The sequence below is a fragment of the Bos grunniens genome, chromosome 5 (assembly GCF_055505025.1).
Source record: "Bos grunniens cultivar Pamir isolate PY7600 chromosome 5, Bosgru_T2T1.0, whole genome shotgun sequence".
Taxonomy (NCBI): domain Eukaryota; kingdom Metazoa; phylum Chordata; class Mammalia; order Artiodactyla; family Bovidae; genus Bos; species Bos grunniens.
The window spans coordinates 69,739,123-69,756,262 of record NC_141169.1 but is presented as its reverse complement, the minus strand read 5'-3'; the positions used below and the strand labels follow the sequence as shown (position 1 = coordinate 69,756,262).

Genomic DNA, 17,140 nt, shown 5'->3' with positions numbered 1-17,140 from the left:
AAGAAGATACCAAGTTTCATTTGCCAGTATTCACCATCACCTCCTCTTCCCTCTTTCTCTTTTTCCTCTAGCTTCCATTAACTGACTCTGACCAAATCATTCTTGCTGCTGCTGCTGCTAAGTGGCTTCAGTCGTGTCCGACTCTGTGCGACCCCAGCGACGGCAGCCCACCAGGCTCCCCACCAGGCTCCCCCGTCCCTGGGATTCTCCAGGCAAGAATACTGGAGTGGGTTGCCATTTCCTTCTCCAATGCATGAAAGTTAAAAGTGAAAGTGAAGTCCCTCAGTCGTATCCCACTCTTCCCGACCCCATGGACTGCAGCCTACCAGGCTCCTCTGTCCATGGGATTTTCCAGGCAAGCGTACTGGAGTGGGGTGCCATCGCCTTCTCCGAAATCATTCTTAGGGTCCCTTAAAAAAAATCTCTAAATGACAACACTGAACTAGATCATCTACCCTAAAAACTTAATTAGGACATTTTCCAAAATGATACAACATACCAATTCACGAGGGCGAGACCTAACCATATTAGCCAAATAGCTGTGGTTTCCCAAAAGGTTACTTCCAAATACCACAGATGATTCAGTTACCTATTTTTTTTTCCTAGAACTAGGTGACCTCTCTGCTCTCAGAGCTGTCCCGAGGGCACTGAGATTTTTCTAGAAAAAGTGGTACGCGGAGCTTAAGATTTTCACACAGCATTGCACAGATTTTCAAAACCTATCGGCTCTTAATCTCCTTTACTCAAAAAGTCTGGGTACCACAAGCAGATAAAACCTTATCTTTGCGCTCTTGTGGCTCAGCTGGTAAAAAATCTGCCTGCAAGGCAGAGACCTGGGTTTGCTCCCTGGGTTGGGAAGATCCCCTGGAGAAGGCAAAGGCTACCCACTCCAGTGTTCTGGCCTGGAGAATTCCATGGACTGAATAGTTCATGGGGTCGCAAAGAGTCAGACACGACTAAGCGACTTTCACTCACTTCTGCTCTTGAGTTCCCCCTCCTGGGCTTTAGATGCATTCTCGAGCTCAAGCACTGGCCCCTTAACCACGAACCCTCACACACTACTCTCTGGGAGCCCGGCGGGGTATGCGGTTTCCCGCGAGAGAAGGGCGCTGGCGGAAGCGGGGCCGCCACACTTCCGGTGGCCGTGTCGGCGCTCGCCACACTTCCTGTTGTTCCTGCTCAGCTGAGGGCTGGGCTGAGAGGAGGGCCGGCGGGCGGACGGCGGCGGCCACTGGCCAGGCGTGGGCGCGCGTGGGGCCACCCAGGGCACAGAGCACACGCTCGTCGCCTGAGCCTGGACTGCCGCGCCGTCCGCTCTCCGTGCTTCCATCCGGCCCTCGGCTCTCCGCGCGGCACCATGCCCGCTGTGGACAAGCTCTTGCTAGAGGAGGCGTTGCAGGACAGCCCCCAGGTACCTCCCGCCGCCCGGGTCCCCTTCGCCCGAGGGCTTGAGGCCGAGGAGGCCCTTCCAGCCCCGGGGTGGAGGCGGGGAGTACGCCGGGCCACCTTGGGGGCAAGGAGGGGGCGGGTCCCGGCCCAATGTCCTGAACCCGGGATGCTCCGGGACATGGCATCCCTCAGGCAGAGCTGGAGACACCGGGAAAGCAACCCCGAGTCTTTGTGTCCCGACCCCTCTCCAAACTCAGCTGAAACCGGAGCTGCTTGGCCTACACCTAGGCTCCACCGCTTACTAGCCGGGTGCCCCGGGCAGATAATCTTTTTCTGCCTCAGTTTCGTCATCTGTAAGATAGGGATAATAATTGTTCCTGCCTCCTAGAGTTGTTAGAATTAAAGAAATGCCTGTAAAGTTGTTAGCGAGTAATGTCTGGCACAGAATAAGAAGTCAGTCTTATTACTGCTGCCGATATGCTGGGACCTGGTGGATTTAGGGCCAGAGTGAGAGGCAGAGAGCCTCGACCTCTTTCCCAGCGATGCCAGAACTCCCCTTGGCCCTGTTTTCCCATTTGTGAAGAGGAAATTGTAATAATACAATGCCTCTCTCATTTGTCGCACAGGGAAACTTCATTAGCACTCCCCAGATGAGATTCAAGTCCTTTGAGCTCTGCAGAAAGCTGGTGTGTAAATATAGTGAGTGCAGAATGACTTTAGTTCCTAATCAGTACACCTTTCCCCAGGGAACCTTTGTTCACCTTCTTTCACGTTTCCCCAGCTTCTTATTTACCCTAGTGGCTCTGCATCCCTGGGTTACTTAAGTAAGGCTCTTTATTCCCTAGTATCTCAACTCTTAAAACATGAGAGTAAGATTTTAAGAGTAAACTATTTTCCTCTCACAACTTCTCTTCCCTTTTTGCTTTCGATTTTCTTCTTAATGTAATTGGGCCTCCTGGAGATGATCCTTTGATGAACTTACCCATTCTGCATCTCTCCACTTCAGACTTAGTAATCAAAGGATTCTGTGCTTAAAATCTTGTGCCCATTTCTTTGTCATCTTCCTTACATAGTCAAGAAATTGTAAGGAAGCTGTGATTTTTTTTTTTTTTTTTAATTGGCATCCTCAGGTCTGACTTTTTCAAAGACTGCTTTGAAGTCTCTGCACTTCTGGCATTTTGATGGGACAAAAGCCCTTGGTAGAAGTCATTTTGTCCATCCTCAGACCTGTTATGTGAGATCTGAAGATAATAAAGTGGGATTTCTATCATTTTGAACAAGGATTTCCACCACTTTGAACAAGGATTTCCACCACTTTGAACAAGGATTTCCACTTGCTTTGTAGTTGGAGAAACTGAGGTGCAAAGATACATTGCTTTCCTAATGGAGCATGGTGATGGCTGAGCCAGATGAGAGAGGCTGCACTAACTGAATCTCAGTGTTGCCCTCACCGAGGAGTTAACATTTGGAATTTTTGGTTCTCACATCAATGAATATGCACTAGTTCTGAGTGTTTTCAGGATGTACTCAGCTATGAGGCAGGCTAAGGAGGACTGGCAAGCAAGGTCCTAATTGTGGCTCTAACATTAACTCATCATTTGATTTGGGTGAATTCCTCATCCCTGTCCTGTGACTGGGGCTTCCCAGGTGGCACAGTGATAAAAAACACCGAGCGACAGCACGAGCCCAATAGTGTGACTGGCTTGGTTTTTCTCATCTGCAGAATGAGGAGCAGATGATCTTTAAGGGGCTTAAAGTTTTATCATGCTTGAGGAAGAAGAGGTATGGAGGCCTTCTCATTCGTCTTTAGGGTTCCTCTTTATGCGATGAATTTGTCATTGCTTTTGAGACGTGAGTGTCACAAGGCTTCTTGGTGAGGTTTGAAAGGAAGCTAACTTCTAGGACGGTCTCTGATAACCATCAAAGCATAGTGTTCTTGTGTGGGGCCTGTGCCTAATGCAGCTTTCCTCCCAAGAGATTCATAGACTTCTAATTGGAAGGAATCTAATCCAACTCCTTCGTTTTATCTATAAAGAATAAAAACCATAGCAAACACCTGTATCATATATGCATTTTATGTGCCAGGCACTGTTCTCAATACTTTACGTATATTAACTCATCTAATCCAACAATCTTTTGAAGTAGGTCCTCTATTAAAGTTACCAAGGAGCAGAGAAGTTAAATAATTTCCCCCCAGAATTATACATTATAGAGTGGAAGAGCCAGGATTGGAACTCAGGCAGTCTGCTTGTGTTGTTGAAGTTAGCCCAGCCACCTAGCACCTGGCTTTTCTGTCATCGGTGACCTAGAGTATTTCACTAAAAGGAAGCGTTCTTAAGAAACCATCTATTGTTTGTTTCCTCTTGTTTTATGTGGAGTATTTATGAGGGTTACTCCAGTAACCTGGTTGCATAGGATTCATTAATGAACACAGAAACTTTTATGTTTAAACTCAGTGACCCAAGAGGAGCTGAAAAACAGTTCACTGACCTTAGATACATCTGTTCACGTCCTTTTTTCTTTATAGTTCACAGCCCTGCACAACGTATTATAAGAGTTCAGTCACTCAGTTATGTCCAACTCTTTGCAACCCCTTGGACGGCAGCATGCCAGGCTTCCCTGTCCATCACCAACTCCCAGAACTTATTCACACTCATGTCAGTCGAGTCAGTGATGCCATCCAACCATCTCATCCTCTGTCATTCCATTCTCCTCCCGCCTTCAGTCTTTCCTAGCATCAGGGTCTTTCTAAGGAGTCAGTTCTTCCCATCAGGTGGCCAAAGTATTGGAGCTTCAGCATCAGTCCTTCCAGTGAATATTCAGGACTGATTTCCTTTAGGACTGATTGGTTTGAGCTCCTTGCAGTCCAGGGGACTCTCAAGAGTCTTTTCCAACACCACAGTTCAAAAGCATCAATTCTTCGGCGCTCAGCTTTCTTTATAGTCCAACCCTCACATCCATACATGGCTGCTGGAAAAATCATAGCCTTGATAGATGGACCTTTGTTGGCAAAGTAATGACTCTGCTTTTTAATATGCTGTCTAGGTTGGTCATAACTTTCCTTCCAAGGAGTAAGCGTCTTTTATTTTCATGGCTGCAGTCACCATTTGCAGTGATTTTGGAGCCCCAAAAATAAAGTATCTCTCTGTTTCCATTGTTTCCCCATCTATTTGCCATGAAGTGATAGGACCAGATACCATGAGCTTCATTTTCTGAATGTTGAGTTTGAAGCCAACTTTTTCACTTTCATCAAGAGGCTCTTTAGTTCTTTGCTTTCTGCCATAAGGTTGGGGTCATCTGCATATCTGAGGTTATTGATATTTCTCTCGGCAATCTTGATTCCAACTTGTGCTTCATCCAGCCCAACATTTCGAATGATGTACTCTGCATATAAGTTAAATAAGCAGGGTGACGATATACAGCCTTGATGTCCTCCTTTCCCCATTTGGAACCAGTCTGTTGTTCCATGTCCAGTTGTAACCGTTGCTTCTTGACCTGCATACAGATTTCTCAGGAGGCAGGTAAGGTGGTCTAGTATTCCCATCTCTTGAAGAATTTTCCACAGTTTGTTGTGATCCACACAATCAAAGGCTTTGGCCTAGTCAATAAAGCAGAAGTAGATGTTTTTCTGGAACTCACTTGCTTTCTCAGTGATCCAACGGATGTTCACAATTTGATCTCTGCTATATGAGCAACAGAATGTTTTAGGGATTAAGATACTTGTCTCTGTTGCTGTTTGGGAGCCTCTGATCCTGGCTGTGCTGTGCTAAGTCACTTCAGTCGTGTGTGACTCTTTGCAACCTTATGGACTGTAGCCCGCCAGGCTCCTCTGTCCATGGAATTCTCCAGGCAAGAATACTGGAGTGGGTTGCCATTCCATTCTGCAAGGGTTCTTCCTGACCCAGGGATTGAACTTGTGTCTCCTTTGTCTCCTGCATTGGCAGGCGGGTTCTTTACCACTAGAGCCACCTGGAAAGTCCCCTGCTCCTGGCTAAGTGCTGGTAAATGCTGGAATGTAATGACAGATAAGAATGCCTGCCCTCTGTTGGTTGACAGTCTGTTCTGGGAGACAGATGAGAGCAGCAGTTCCTGCACTGTGTGACTACTACTGTGATAGGAACACAAATGCAACTTTGAGCTGCTGCAGCTTGCCCTTCTCTAGGGGCTATTCTTTTTCCTGTACGTGGTGTGCTTTTGAGATAAAGTGAAGCGCTGTTGCTTGCTGTTTTGTTATGATGTTTGTTTCCTTTGCAGTTGGCACAACTGAAGCACAGACAGTTTAAGGACTAAGTTCTGAGATTATGCAGTGAGAGGTCCAACTGGGAAACCAGGCCTTTTTAACTCCAGCAAGATGCATCAGAACATTGCCTAGTGGTTTTGTCTTCATTGTGGAAGACTTTTGTCCTGCTGTACTCTTTGTTTATAATACATCTTTATTTCAGTAGACTTGGTTCTACTGAGACATTTCTGTCCCTCTCCCATAATGTGGGAATAAGAGTTTTGTTTTTACCTTAAATATATATATGTAGTATTTATACTTGTATATATTATATGTGATAAATATTGAAACATTTTAAATACATATAAAATATACACATACATGTGTGTAAATTTTATAATCACAGCTATTGAAATTGTGCCATTATATAAGTAGATGCTGTTTTTAGGCGTGAAAAATGTTTAGGACTATTTTGTTAGATTACACTTGGTTTCTTTATTGTAAGATGGAAGGTAGTGTGGTGCTAAGGCTGAGGTGTTTGGTTTTGTTCTTCTGTCCAGGCATACTCTTGAAAGTATAGAGTAGTAGAGAAAGGATGGAATTTAAATCTTGATCCAGGACGTGACTCAACCTCTCTGAGCTTGTGTTTCAGCACATGTAAAATCAGAATAAAATACTTGCTTAATTCTTATGAAGAATAAGCAACATATATCAAGTATCAATATCTCCACGCTTGCATGTTACAGTAACTCCATAAATGATTGCTGTTATTGTCCTTATAATTATATGCAACAGTGTCCTCTGGATTTTTTGGTAGAACTTTCCAGCAACTAGTGTACCTATGACTGGTCCTATTCCTTCTTCATATCTCAGAACATTCCTGTTGTTCCATGTATTTAAACAGATGGCTGATAACTGTGGATATTAAAACAGTGTCTGAGATAGCTGGGTATTTTTTTTCAAGATGATCGTGGCCTCGTTCAGTTAGAAAGGGAAGATAGGAGTGTTTTTGTCAGTTTTAGTATCATGATAAACATGTTCAGGATATAAAGAAAAGATCTGTGATGTAGCTTTGGCTGTTATCACAGGTAAGAGCATGACAGTAGGATGAGCAAAGAGAAGCCAGCTCCAGACGGCTGCATCCCGCCTCCAGACGGGATTGGGGGCTGTGGGCCAAGGGGCATGCCCACTGGTGAAACCCACCTTTGCTGGGTGACGGATGCAGACTCCTGTGATGGAAACAACGTTGGCCATTGGTGCCAGCCAGACCTGGGTTTACATTGCAGCCCTGCTGCTTCCCAGTTGTGGGAGGTTTCTTAACCTTGATGAGCCTCAGTTTTATCATCTGTAAAAGGGGTAGTTTAACTGTGGTATCTAATGAAGTTGGTGGAAGGATTAGATGAAGTAGTATTTAGTGCTCGACACAGTGTCTGATACACAGGCAGAGTAAATGGTAGTCTTTAGCTTTCTTTCTACTCTCTTTGTGGAGGATATTTATACAAGCCCTCTCGTTTCATCCTACAGCTCATTTTCCATTCTGTTTTGTTCCTAAGAGTTTTAAAAACAGTAAGTAGGATTCAACTAAATGGATGGGAGTAGTATTTTAAAAAATTAAATAGCCTCGATCCAGTTGTATCGCTCTTTTTCTTTCTCTTAGACATACTGTTATAGCAAAGAAAGGAACCCGAATCATAATAAACATTGAAGAACTCCTTCATCGTTGACACCATGAGTACCGAAAGGCTCTCTCCTATTAGCTGACGTTTACATCAGTAGTTAACTGTGTAGATAATGTTGCCACAGTGTTGAAATGAAATGATACATGTGAAGCCAACGTGTAATAAGCGACTGACGTTCATTATCTGCTTCATGATCACTATCCTCTGCTACCGCTAGTGTTAGACACTGGTAGGCACCGTAAGGACTTTCTTTACTTCTAGGGCTACCTGCAAATTAGTGTTAGGGCCTGAATTTGGACCCAGGACTGACATGGTCCCAAGAGGATCGCAGAGCCTTTGAGAGGGCCCAATAGACTATAAGCTTCTGGAGAACATCGCTGAATCTGAATCCCCATCACAGTGTATCATCCAATATTGGATGAAGGCTAAAGTATATACGTGAATGAATGACTCTAGAGTAATGGACTAGTCACTGTAGGTTCCAAAAACATCTTTTAGCAATCTTCTTTTTTTCAAATAGTATATTTGAAAGAGATATAATAAAGAATTCTAAACCAATGTTTTTCACCTACTCATTGACATGCAGTGATGGATTAAGATCCAGTGGGTCACAGCCATGATTTTTGTTTTATTTGTTCTGATCCTTCTGTTGATAGGAATTGGTACTGAAGAGAGTTCATTGGTTTCAGAGAAGGTATTTTTAGCCATAAAGACCTCAGGCAAAGCCAGGATAATATGTACTGCTGTGAAGTGCCCCAGAGTTTGTCAACAAAATCAAAGGTCAGACGATTCAAACGCCTGGATTTCTCTTCTAGTTTATTAGGGGATGCTTTGGGGTCAGTTATTGTTCTCTTGCCTGAGATAAGTTAGAAAAAGAAAGAAGGAATTGAAATTCCTTTGCAGGGAAACTATGCACCTTAATGGATTGTTCTTTGTAAGCTGCCCTGGAATCACCTTATTAAAGACATTTCTGTAGTTTACTCTCTGTTCACTGCCTAGTGGGTTGTTTTCTGAAATAGAGATCCCATTGTCACTAATGTTTCCCATTGTGCTAGACACATTAACAGTAGTCCCTTGAACAGACATGGTCTCTTATGTGATGCCGTGATACTTCTTTAGACATCTTCCAATATATAAATATTTTCTTAGTGCTCAGCAGATCAGGCACTCTGCATGAAAATGATAGGAAATACCTTTCATCTAAGACATTGCTCAGCTGTTCTTGAAACCCTGAGTAGTCTTCCCAAAGGAATGGAGCTAGCGTTCCTAAGTTTCTATTTGAGTTTTGTGCCCAGAACTTCTGCTGGCATGCCCATAGTACACGAAATTTCCTGGCCATGAGTTTAAAAATGTGGTTGACTAGAATGTGACGTAAGACATGGAGATTGACTGTAGTGTCTTAAGCGGAAGGAATGACACACTCCTGCAAGACACTCAAGATTGCAGAAAACCAGACAGATGGTTAACGACTGAGATGATGCAGTGCTGGGTGACCACACCCCAGGTACACAGACAGGACTGACACTGAGTTCAAGTTATGGGCTTGAAGGGAGAGGCTGCCCTTTTTAACACTGTTTTATTGGATGAACTTCACTGGTGCTTAGGTAGAGGCTAAAGTCGAGACAGATAATAGCCCTTGAGTCTTAACCCTTTAGAAACCAGCTTTCCTTCTCTGTTCCCAATACTCGAACTGTATTCAGTTTGGCCTTGCACTGTAGTCTAAAGGATTAGAAAAGGAATTCTAAATTAAAGCTCCAGGAATCAACTTGTATCAGTATTAGCAATGAAATAATAAAGCCAGAGAACAGGCATCTTCCCTTCCCAGTTCTGTGTGTGTGTGTGTGTATTTGTTTTACTTCTTTTGTAACTTTTCCACTTGGAAATAATATTGGCCTCTTTTCTTGCAGACTCGCTCTTTACTGAGTGTGTTTGAGGAAGATGCCGGCACTCTCACAGATTATACCAACCAGCTGCTTCAAGCGATGCAGCGCGTCTATGGAGCCCAGGTATCCTCGTGCCCACTCACCTGGAGAGGAACAGAGTAGGAGCCCTCTGCCCTCACCTTGAACTTCTCTCAGGAGGTCAAGAGATTTGAGTCAGAACACCCCCCTTTAAATTTTTGAAATAAAATCACAATTGTTTTTCTCTTCTCTTCATCTCAAAAAACTAAGGACAGTTTGCTTTCATAGCTTAAGAAAGAGGATAATTTTCCTGTAACTAGTAGAACCAGTAGAAAGGTACCACATCACTGCTTTTTAATAAAAAAAAAAAGGAATGCACTCCCAAAGGGAAACATTTGAGTCTCCTCTTCCTACTTGTGAATGAGTGGGTTCAGTATTCTGAGGCATGGCTCTTTTCTTTCTCATAAATATCAGTCTTAGATGTCAGTGCAGGCGCATAGAGATGTTTTTTCAAGTGCTTCCTCTGAAAAGATTTGAGTCACAGTTCTAGAACAGTTGGGTGGTTCTTTGTTTTGAGGAACAAGTATCTTTATCTTGCAAAACCATGGAAAATAAATTGCTGAGTAGCAAAAGTGAATCTTTTTAAGATCAAGAATTGCCTATGTATGTTACTTGCTAGGATAAAACTTGAGAGTTACTTAAAAGTAAAATTTGGTACCTTACACGTCAAAATATTATGGCAACCGGTTTCATTATTAATTCCTTGCTGACTTAAATCTGTCTGTGTTACTGTTTCTTTTTCTCACCTATGATCTCTAAATAAATACCACATTCAGTGTATAATAGTGTATATTAGTAGTCATGTGTAGTCATTTATTATTACATACTTACTCTTCATATATAATCACTTATTATCATTGTTTTATTAATCATTCGTTCATATCATATATGGGAAAAAGACTCAGTCCTTGCCATTAGGGAGCTTACAGCTGGGTTGGGAGACAAGACAGTTAGCAAAGCGTGTAGAGGTGCTGGGAGAGAAAGGGTGCCTAACCCGGAGGATTGTGCTGGACACCCAAAAGGAGGATGATTGTGACGGTTGAAATTTATCGACTACTTCTTAAGGTCTAGGCACAGTTTCAGAGGCTTTTACCTGTAATCATTTCATTTAAATTCACTCACAACTCTGTGAGGTGAGTGTTGTTACTGTTTTCTTCATTTTCTAGGTCAGGAGATTTAAGGATTCTCATATGAGTGACTTCCCAAGTCCACCCTGTTAATACATGGCAGAGCAAGTCAGCCTGAAGCCAAAGCCCAGACTCTTAACTACTACACATAAGAGTGGTAGCCTGAGCTAGGGCAGTGGCAACAGGAAGAGGCAGATTGGTGATTGACTGAATGTGAAGGGGTCAGGTCAGTGAAGAATGAATCAAGAATGAAGCCCAGGTCTCTGACTTGAACGACAGGGTGCATAGTTGGGAGAGCACAGGAAGAGGAGCTGGAATGTTTGTGGGGGTGTGTGTGAGTGTGTGTGTGGATGTGTGTGTGTGACAGTGACAGGAATGGCAGAGACGCCAATCTTAATTCTTGAAAGGCTGAAGTGTCCATGGACATCAAAGTGGGGAAAGAGATCATGTTGAAAGTTCAGATCCAGAGTTCAGGCTAGAGATAGAGATTTGCAAACTACTATATTATAAAAGTGTTACTTATTAATTGGAACTAATTTTAGTGACCAAAAGAATCACACAGTTATTTGTGGTTTTGTTTCTGAGGTAAAGCACTCAGAAACAAGGAGACCTACTTCGTCAGTTTTTCAAAAACCCTATTTATTTCGATTACATTTTTTGTATTTTTTTCCTGAATATTCAGAATTTAAGGGAATAGAAAATTTTTTTACTGAAATTTGCTTGCTCTTCAGGAATTTGAATATTGTTGTCAAATGATTGGTCTCCTGTTTAAGGTTTAAGCGTCCCAAGACTTAAGGGACTACAACTCCGCCACTCCCAAGAGTCTCTGCTCTGCCTCTCCGTGTCTGTCAGAATCATTTACTTGGAGATGTCCAGACACTCTCTTATGTGTTTTTTTTTTTTGTTTTTTGAGCCCAGAAAACTGCATTTTGCCAAAATTAAGTGGATCTTGCATTCCAAGAGCTGTAACCAGCTCTCAGTTCACACCACATGATCATCACATGGGCTTTTGTGCTGGCAGAAACCCTTCCTTCTGCCTCGGCGTTTCCTGTGGCAGAAGCTTAGCAGGAACGTCTGGCTAATGCTGCCAGCTCAGGGACGGATTCTGGCAGTGTCCGGTGGCACTCAGATTGGCTGAGGTCAGGGCTAGTTGGGTCAGGGCTAGTTGTTTTTCAGGTTTATTTGAACATGTTTTGTTTCTTTTTAATTAAAAAGAAAACTTTCTAACTCCTCTTTGATCCCTTTGTTTATGTCCATGTATGTGGTTGGGCAGAAAGAGATAAAGGGAGGGAGAAAGAGAAAGAGGTGCCAATATTTTCATTCAGCGTTTCCCCTTAGGTTATGTTTTCTTGGTTTTATTTAACATTCTTCCTTAAATATTTTACACCTAGACCTGTTCAATTATATTAATAGAGTTTTGTAATTTCATTTTAAAATACAGGTGCTTAGCAAGATGTTTTTCATTATTACATTTTTCAAACCAGGTTAATGCTGTTAATAAATGATAAATGTTCATAAAAGATATTTTAAATCAAGCCGCATGGTAATTTTCTGGATTCTGATACAGTGAACTTGCCCATTTGGGCCTTAGTTTTAGAAAGAGGAAGAGTGAAAAAAAACTAGAGGAAAGTTCTGTGAGCAGTTTTGCTGATATTGGCTGGTTTGGGGAAAGTCTGTAATTTTATTTGTCTTAAGCAGTAGAATGAAGCTGTGGGCTCTAAGCTGTTTTCAGCATTTTGCAGCAGTGCCTGGATGGCCTGTGGCTTCCTAAGTGTCAGACACGCCATTGCACACGCAGGAGCTGCGTACTCCATCGTGGGTCATCTGAACAAAAGAATTCGTCTCCTGCAGCAGAGATGATTTACATACTTAGGAATCTCTGCTGTCTTTCAGACTATTGACTAAGTAAGTTTAAAACTTACATAGTGTTTAAATATATGCATGAGTATACATATTCAGTAAAAATCTGCCCAAGTTTTGCATTTAATATATTTGTTTTGATTTTGTATATCTGCTGTACTTTTGTTTCTTTCCTAGAAAGGTTAAGGTTTTTAAAAAATCTTTAAAAAATGGATTTATTAGGATCTGGAAAGTTTACTTTGGTAATACTACTTCTCTCAGACACTGTACTGAGGAAACAGGGGAAGGTCAAATGATGTTCCTAGCAGTGTTAGTGAAACCTGGCATCTTCTAGAACCGTCTTTCTCCTCCAACAGATGACACGCCTCTGTAGTTGGTGCCTTCAGTCTGGATGGATTTCTTCGTTTGTTCTGGTGTGGTTTTTTTTTTTTTTTTAATTACGTTCTGGATGGAATTTTTTGACGTGAGAACCATGGTTCAGGCTCTTTCCCTTTCCTTCAGCAAAACTGGCTTGCTTAAACATGGTCTCATCTCTGCAGCTGTTCCTTTTTTATTTACCTTTTTTTGTTAAATTTTTTTCTACAACTTTAAAACACACCCTGCAGCATATGGGATCTTAATTCCCCGAACAGGGATCGATCCCATACCCCTTGCATTGGAAGGTCGAGTCTTAACCACTGGACCACCAGGAACGTCCCTTTGCAGCTGTTCTTAAACAGACCTTTTGAAGTGCAGAACTCCTGATCCTAAAATGTAAAAGTCCACACTGGAGTTGGGAATCATATCTTTTCAAATTGGGCTTAGACAGCGGGAGGGGATAGGAGTAAAGTACTTTGCAAGATATGCATACATTTGTTATTATAAAGAGGAAAATACTTTTTAGAAATGATGAGATATATATATATAGATATCAAACTAAATAAGTCATTGTTCCTCTTGGGAAACAGAGTAGTGGGCATCCAGGAGCGGGAGCTTTTAATGGGGGAGAGAGAAGGATTTGGAAGGCATAGAGGATCAGAACTGTGTATTTTAATAATAAAAATAGTATGAGACACATAAATGTACCACACACTTGGCGAGACACCTCTTGTGTATAATTTCATTTAGCTTTCACAGTAAAGGAGAAGTGTTTTTATAGTAGGTGTTTACAGGCAGGGAAACTAAGAGAGCTTATGCAGCTTGCCTGTGATCATACAGCTGATGAGAGTCAGGATCAGAATTTGAACTCAGGTCTTTGACTCTAAAACTTTATTGCACTCTCACTCTACACCGCCACACTGTACTCTCTTGACATACTGGTCTCTGGAAATGTCAGCCGAGGCTAAGGAAGTGGGAGTCTTCAGCAGTTGTTCTTGTCATCACAGAACAACCCTGCTTAGCAGCCTAGCAGCTTTGTAGTGTGTTAAAGGTGGGAGCCAGCTCCTTTTTGTGTCCCAGGGAAACTCCCCTTGTTTAATTGGGTTTTATTCATAATGGTTTCAATCAGTGCATTTTAACAGCTCTCAAAAACAGTCACATTGAGGTTCGTATGACAGGGACAGAGGAATATGTGTAGCTCAAGGCTGAGGTACGGGAGCAGAGAGCCCCTGAGTGGTTCCTGGAAGCAGCCTCAGAGACCTGGGTTTTTGCACTGGGTTTGCATATGGAATCTACAACCTTCCCTCATGCCAACATTGAAGGCTTTCAGATTGGTAGAGATTATTCTGGGCCAGGCTCATTCCTTAGGTACGAGGTTAAGTGTGTGACCTTAGATGTATCAGCTCTGGGTTCCAGTCTTGGCCACTTGCTGGGTGACCTTGAGCAGGTCACTTGATTGCCTGGGTTTCCTTATCAGTTAAACAGAGGTCATATTAATAGTAATAACCACCTCATAGGTTGTTGTGAGGGTTAATGGAGCTAATACCTGTAAAGTATAAGATCAGTCCTTGGCAGGAAGTGCTCACCGTTAACATAACCACCTTCTAAGCCTTAGAATAATCATAGTTATGATAGCACTGTACCCTGGGTCCACTGGTTGGGTTAAATAGAACTTGGTCCTGTGATCTTGACTTTCCTCAAGGGGCAGTGTAGCTGCGTTCTGATTCCTCACTGCATCGTTGATGTTTGCTCCTCATTCTAGACTCCGTCCCCCGCTGGCTGCACAGGCCGCTTCGTGCCTGATTCCCAGCCCCTGTCCACCCTCCCTCCCGGGCAGCACCCGATGCTGGTACCAGCGGCCCCTGCACAACTAACTGTCTTTGGTCCCTGTGACGGTGTCTCTCCCGAGTCTCTGCCCACCATTCTTGATTGTTTTCTTGTCCTGGCACCCTTTGCTGCCTGCCCCTTAAGTCTAACTCCACAGGAAGCCTTCTCTGGTTAGTCTCTACCAGCTTGCTGGGCAAGGTCACTGCAGCACAGCCTGGCCATTTCAGAATCTGTTTCTAGCCCTCATCTCTAGGTCCTTATTCCAAATGACTTTTGCCTCTTGTCACTATGGAGAGAGAGTTTTCCGCTCTTACCTGTGCTACTGCAGCACCATCCTAAGCAGTTTCCCTGTGGTCAGGGGATTGTCTTTCGCTCTTCTGTCCATTCTTTACCCTCAAGCTACTACATCCAAACCTTCCCTGTCTTTAGATGCTTCTGTGGCTCCCTGATGAAACCCTCAGTATGGCACGCAGAGCTCTTTGTGTGCTGAGTCTCAGCCTGCTCCTCTAGTCTCGTCTTCAGCTGGCCCGGTGTGCCAGGCCCTGCATACATCTCGAGACTGCTGTGCCGTTCCTGCTGCCCGGAATCCCCAGGGGCCCCTTGTCCTGGCAAATGGCCTTCCCAGCAGGTGACTTTTAAGGCTGACTTCAGATCCGAGGTATCTGACGCCTTTCCTGTGTTCCTTTTCTCCCTTCTCACCAAAGCACCCAGACGCCCTGCGCTCTTGTGGGTCAGAGCTCTGAGGGACAGTGTGTGGGATTTTTTGCCTCTCTGTGCACTGTGAGCTCTGAGAGCAGATTTTCTTTGTCTCCAGTGCCCAGCACCTTGCCTGGCCTCATTCACTATTTGATAACTAGGTGTTAAATGAAGGACTGACGAGAATGTCGCGTACCCTCACTGTGTGCTTGATTGTCCCCCCAGATCTGTGCCCTGCCATCAGCACCTTAGCTTGGGGACTGCCATCGTGGGTCATCCGGTCTAGGGTCCAGCAGTCTTGGACTCCTCCCCCATTCACTCAAGCCTGATGTTTTTGCCTCAGTGATAGCAGGCAGATCTCTGCTACCTTCTCTACTTTCTGGCTTGGCGTCAGCCTTTTCTCTCTCTCACTCAACTTCAAATGGTCTCCTGACCCTCATGTCATCCTCTTTCTCCCTTCAAGGTTTCTTTTGCAACACAGCCACTTAAGGAATTCTGCTCACATCTGACCTTGTTATTCTCCTGCCCAGGTTCCTCAGGGCTTCCCTGGTACCTGCAGAGTATTGCTGGAGTCCTCAGCAGGTACCCCTCAGGGCCTGCCCCAGTCAGGGCTCTCTATCCTTTCTCTTTGCCACGCTCCAGCCTGGGCTCCTGATCCCATCAGCTTGGGGTAGTGCTGTGATGAATGAGACTCTCAACCGCTTGACTTCAGGCAACGCTTCTGGCCAAGTGTTTGGTGGAGATCACAGTAGTGCCTACACTGTGACGGTGACCCTAGTGGGTTTCCTCTGCCCCCGCTCCTGGCCTCTCCTTCCCGGTCCCGGGCCTTCAGGCGGTTTCAGGTGACAGTTGCAGTTGGTGAGTGCTCCACGCCACCATGAGGTAAACAGTTCTTTGTCCAAATCTCAGTTTTCCTTCTGGCTTTGTCAACCACTGGTCTTTCTGCTTGGCACCAGCCTTGCGAAGTGATGTTGTTTAGAACATTCTGTCAGTAAACCCTTCTTCAGGTTCTCCCTCTTAAGGATTCTTATGACACATCTGATAGAGTAGATGGTAACCAGAGAGCTATTCCAGAGCACTGAAGGACTCTACTCCCAGAACTCCATTATTCATAGAGTCTACATTTTAGACCACTGCTTTTGCTGAACTACAGCTAGGAAAATACAGAATTTATGCTGATATTTATAGGCCCTACGAGGCCTGCCCATGGAGTACGACTAAGTACAGTTTTGGACTTTGGATAGGAATAGTATCGGGTTAGCCAAAAAGTTCATTCGAGTTTTATAAATGAACTTTTTGGCCAACCCAATGTATTGTTAAGAACTTGCGCTTTAGATTTTGAGTCTGACAGATCTGAGTTGAGTTGTTGCCATTCTGGTTACTAATTGTGTAGTTTATTATAGAAGAACCTTTCTCCTCATTTGTATGAGAGTAAGAATATGCTGTACATTGTAAGTGCCTTATAAGGATTAAATGTGATGATATATAAACAGTGCTTAACAGCAATTCAGGTACCTAGAAAAGACTCAGTAAATATTAGCAGCTACTTTTATTATTGTTACTACTAATATTTACTCTTAACTCAAGTTCCAGTTTTACAGGTCTTATTGCAGAGATAATTAGGCAGGCTTACCTCACAGGGTGTGGATTAATTAATTGATGTTGGTAAAGCATTTCATGAAACCTTTGTGTACAATACATTAAGTATGAGTTAAGATTAAAGTTGGTCTAGTTTAAAAAGACTTCATATCATGTGCTCTGTCCAGGGGAGTTTCATTTCTTTTCAGGGCAGGTGACAGGCCATTTTGTAACATGTATTGTTTTTGTCTTTGGTGGAGTCATGCTTGTAGAACAGAATCTTGGTGCCTGGAATCACACACATCTGAAATACACAGGATTTTCAGAAACTATTTCTAGTAGAGACCTGGCAGAGGCCACTGTACACAGGAGTTTTGGAAGCAGTTGTGTGTGTTGTTTGCTCTGCCCCTTCTCCCTGAGCCTCAGTGGAGTTGTGCACATAGCACA

The 17,140-nt window shown here is 43.6% G+C and overlaps 1 protein-coding gene across 6 annotated transcripts in view; it reads left to right on the top strand.

Annotated features, from left to right (window-relative positions):
• The first annotated feature begins 1,181 nt into the window (after window positions 1-1,181).
• APPL2 (adaptor protein, phosphotyrosine interacting with PH domain and leucine zipper 2) overlaps window positions 1,182-17,140 on the top strand; it is a 51,699-nt gene continuing 35,740 nt past the window's right edge. For 4 of the 6 annotated variants that reach the window (XM_086401132.1, XM_086401130.1, XM_086401129.1 and 1 more), the window contains exons 1-2: window positions 1,182-1,411; window positions 9,195-9,293. In XM_086401132.1, coding sequence (XP_086257258.1) covers window positions 1,358-1,411; window positions 9,195-9,293 — 153 coding nt within the window. In that variant the 5' untranslated portion in view covers window positions 1,182-1,357. The remainder of the gene's footprint in view (window positions 1,412-9,194; window positions 9,294-17,140) is intronic. The other 2 variants (XM_086401131.1, XM_086401128.1) reach the window with 1 other exon arrangement.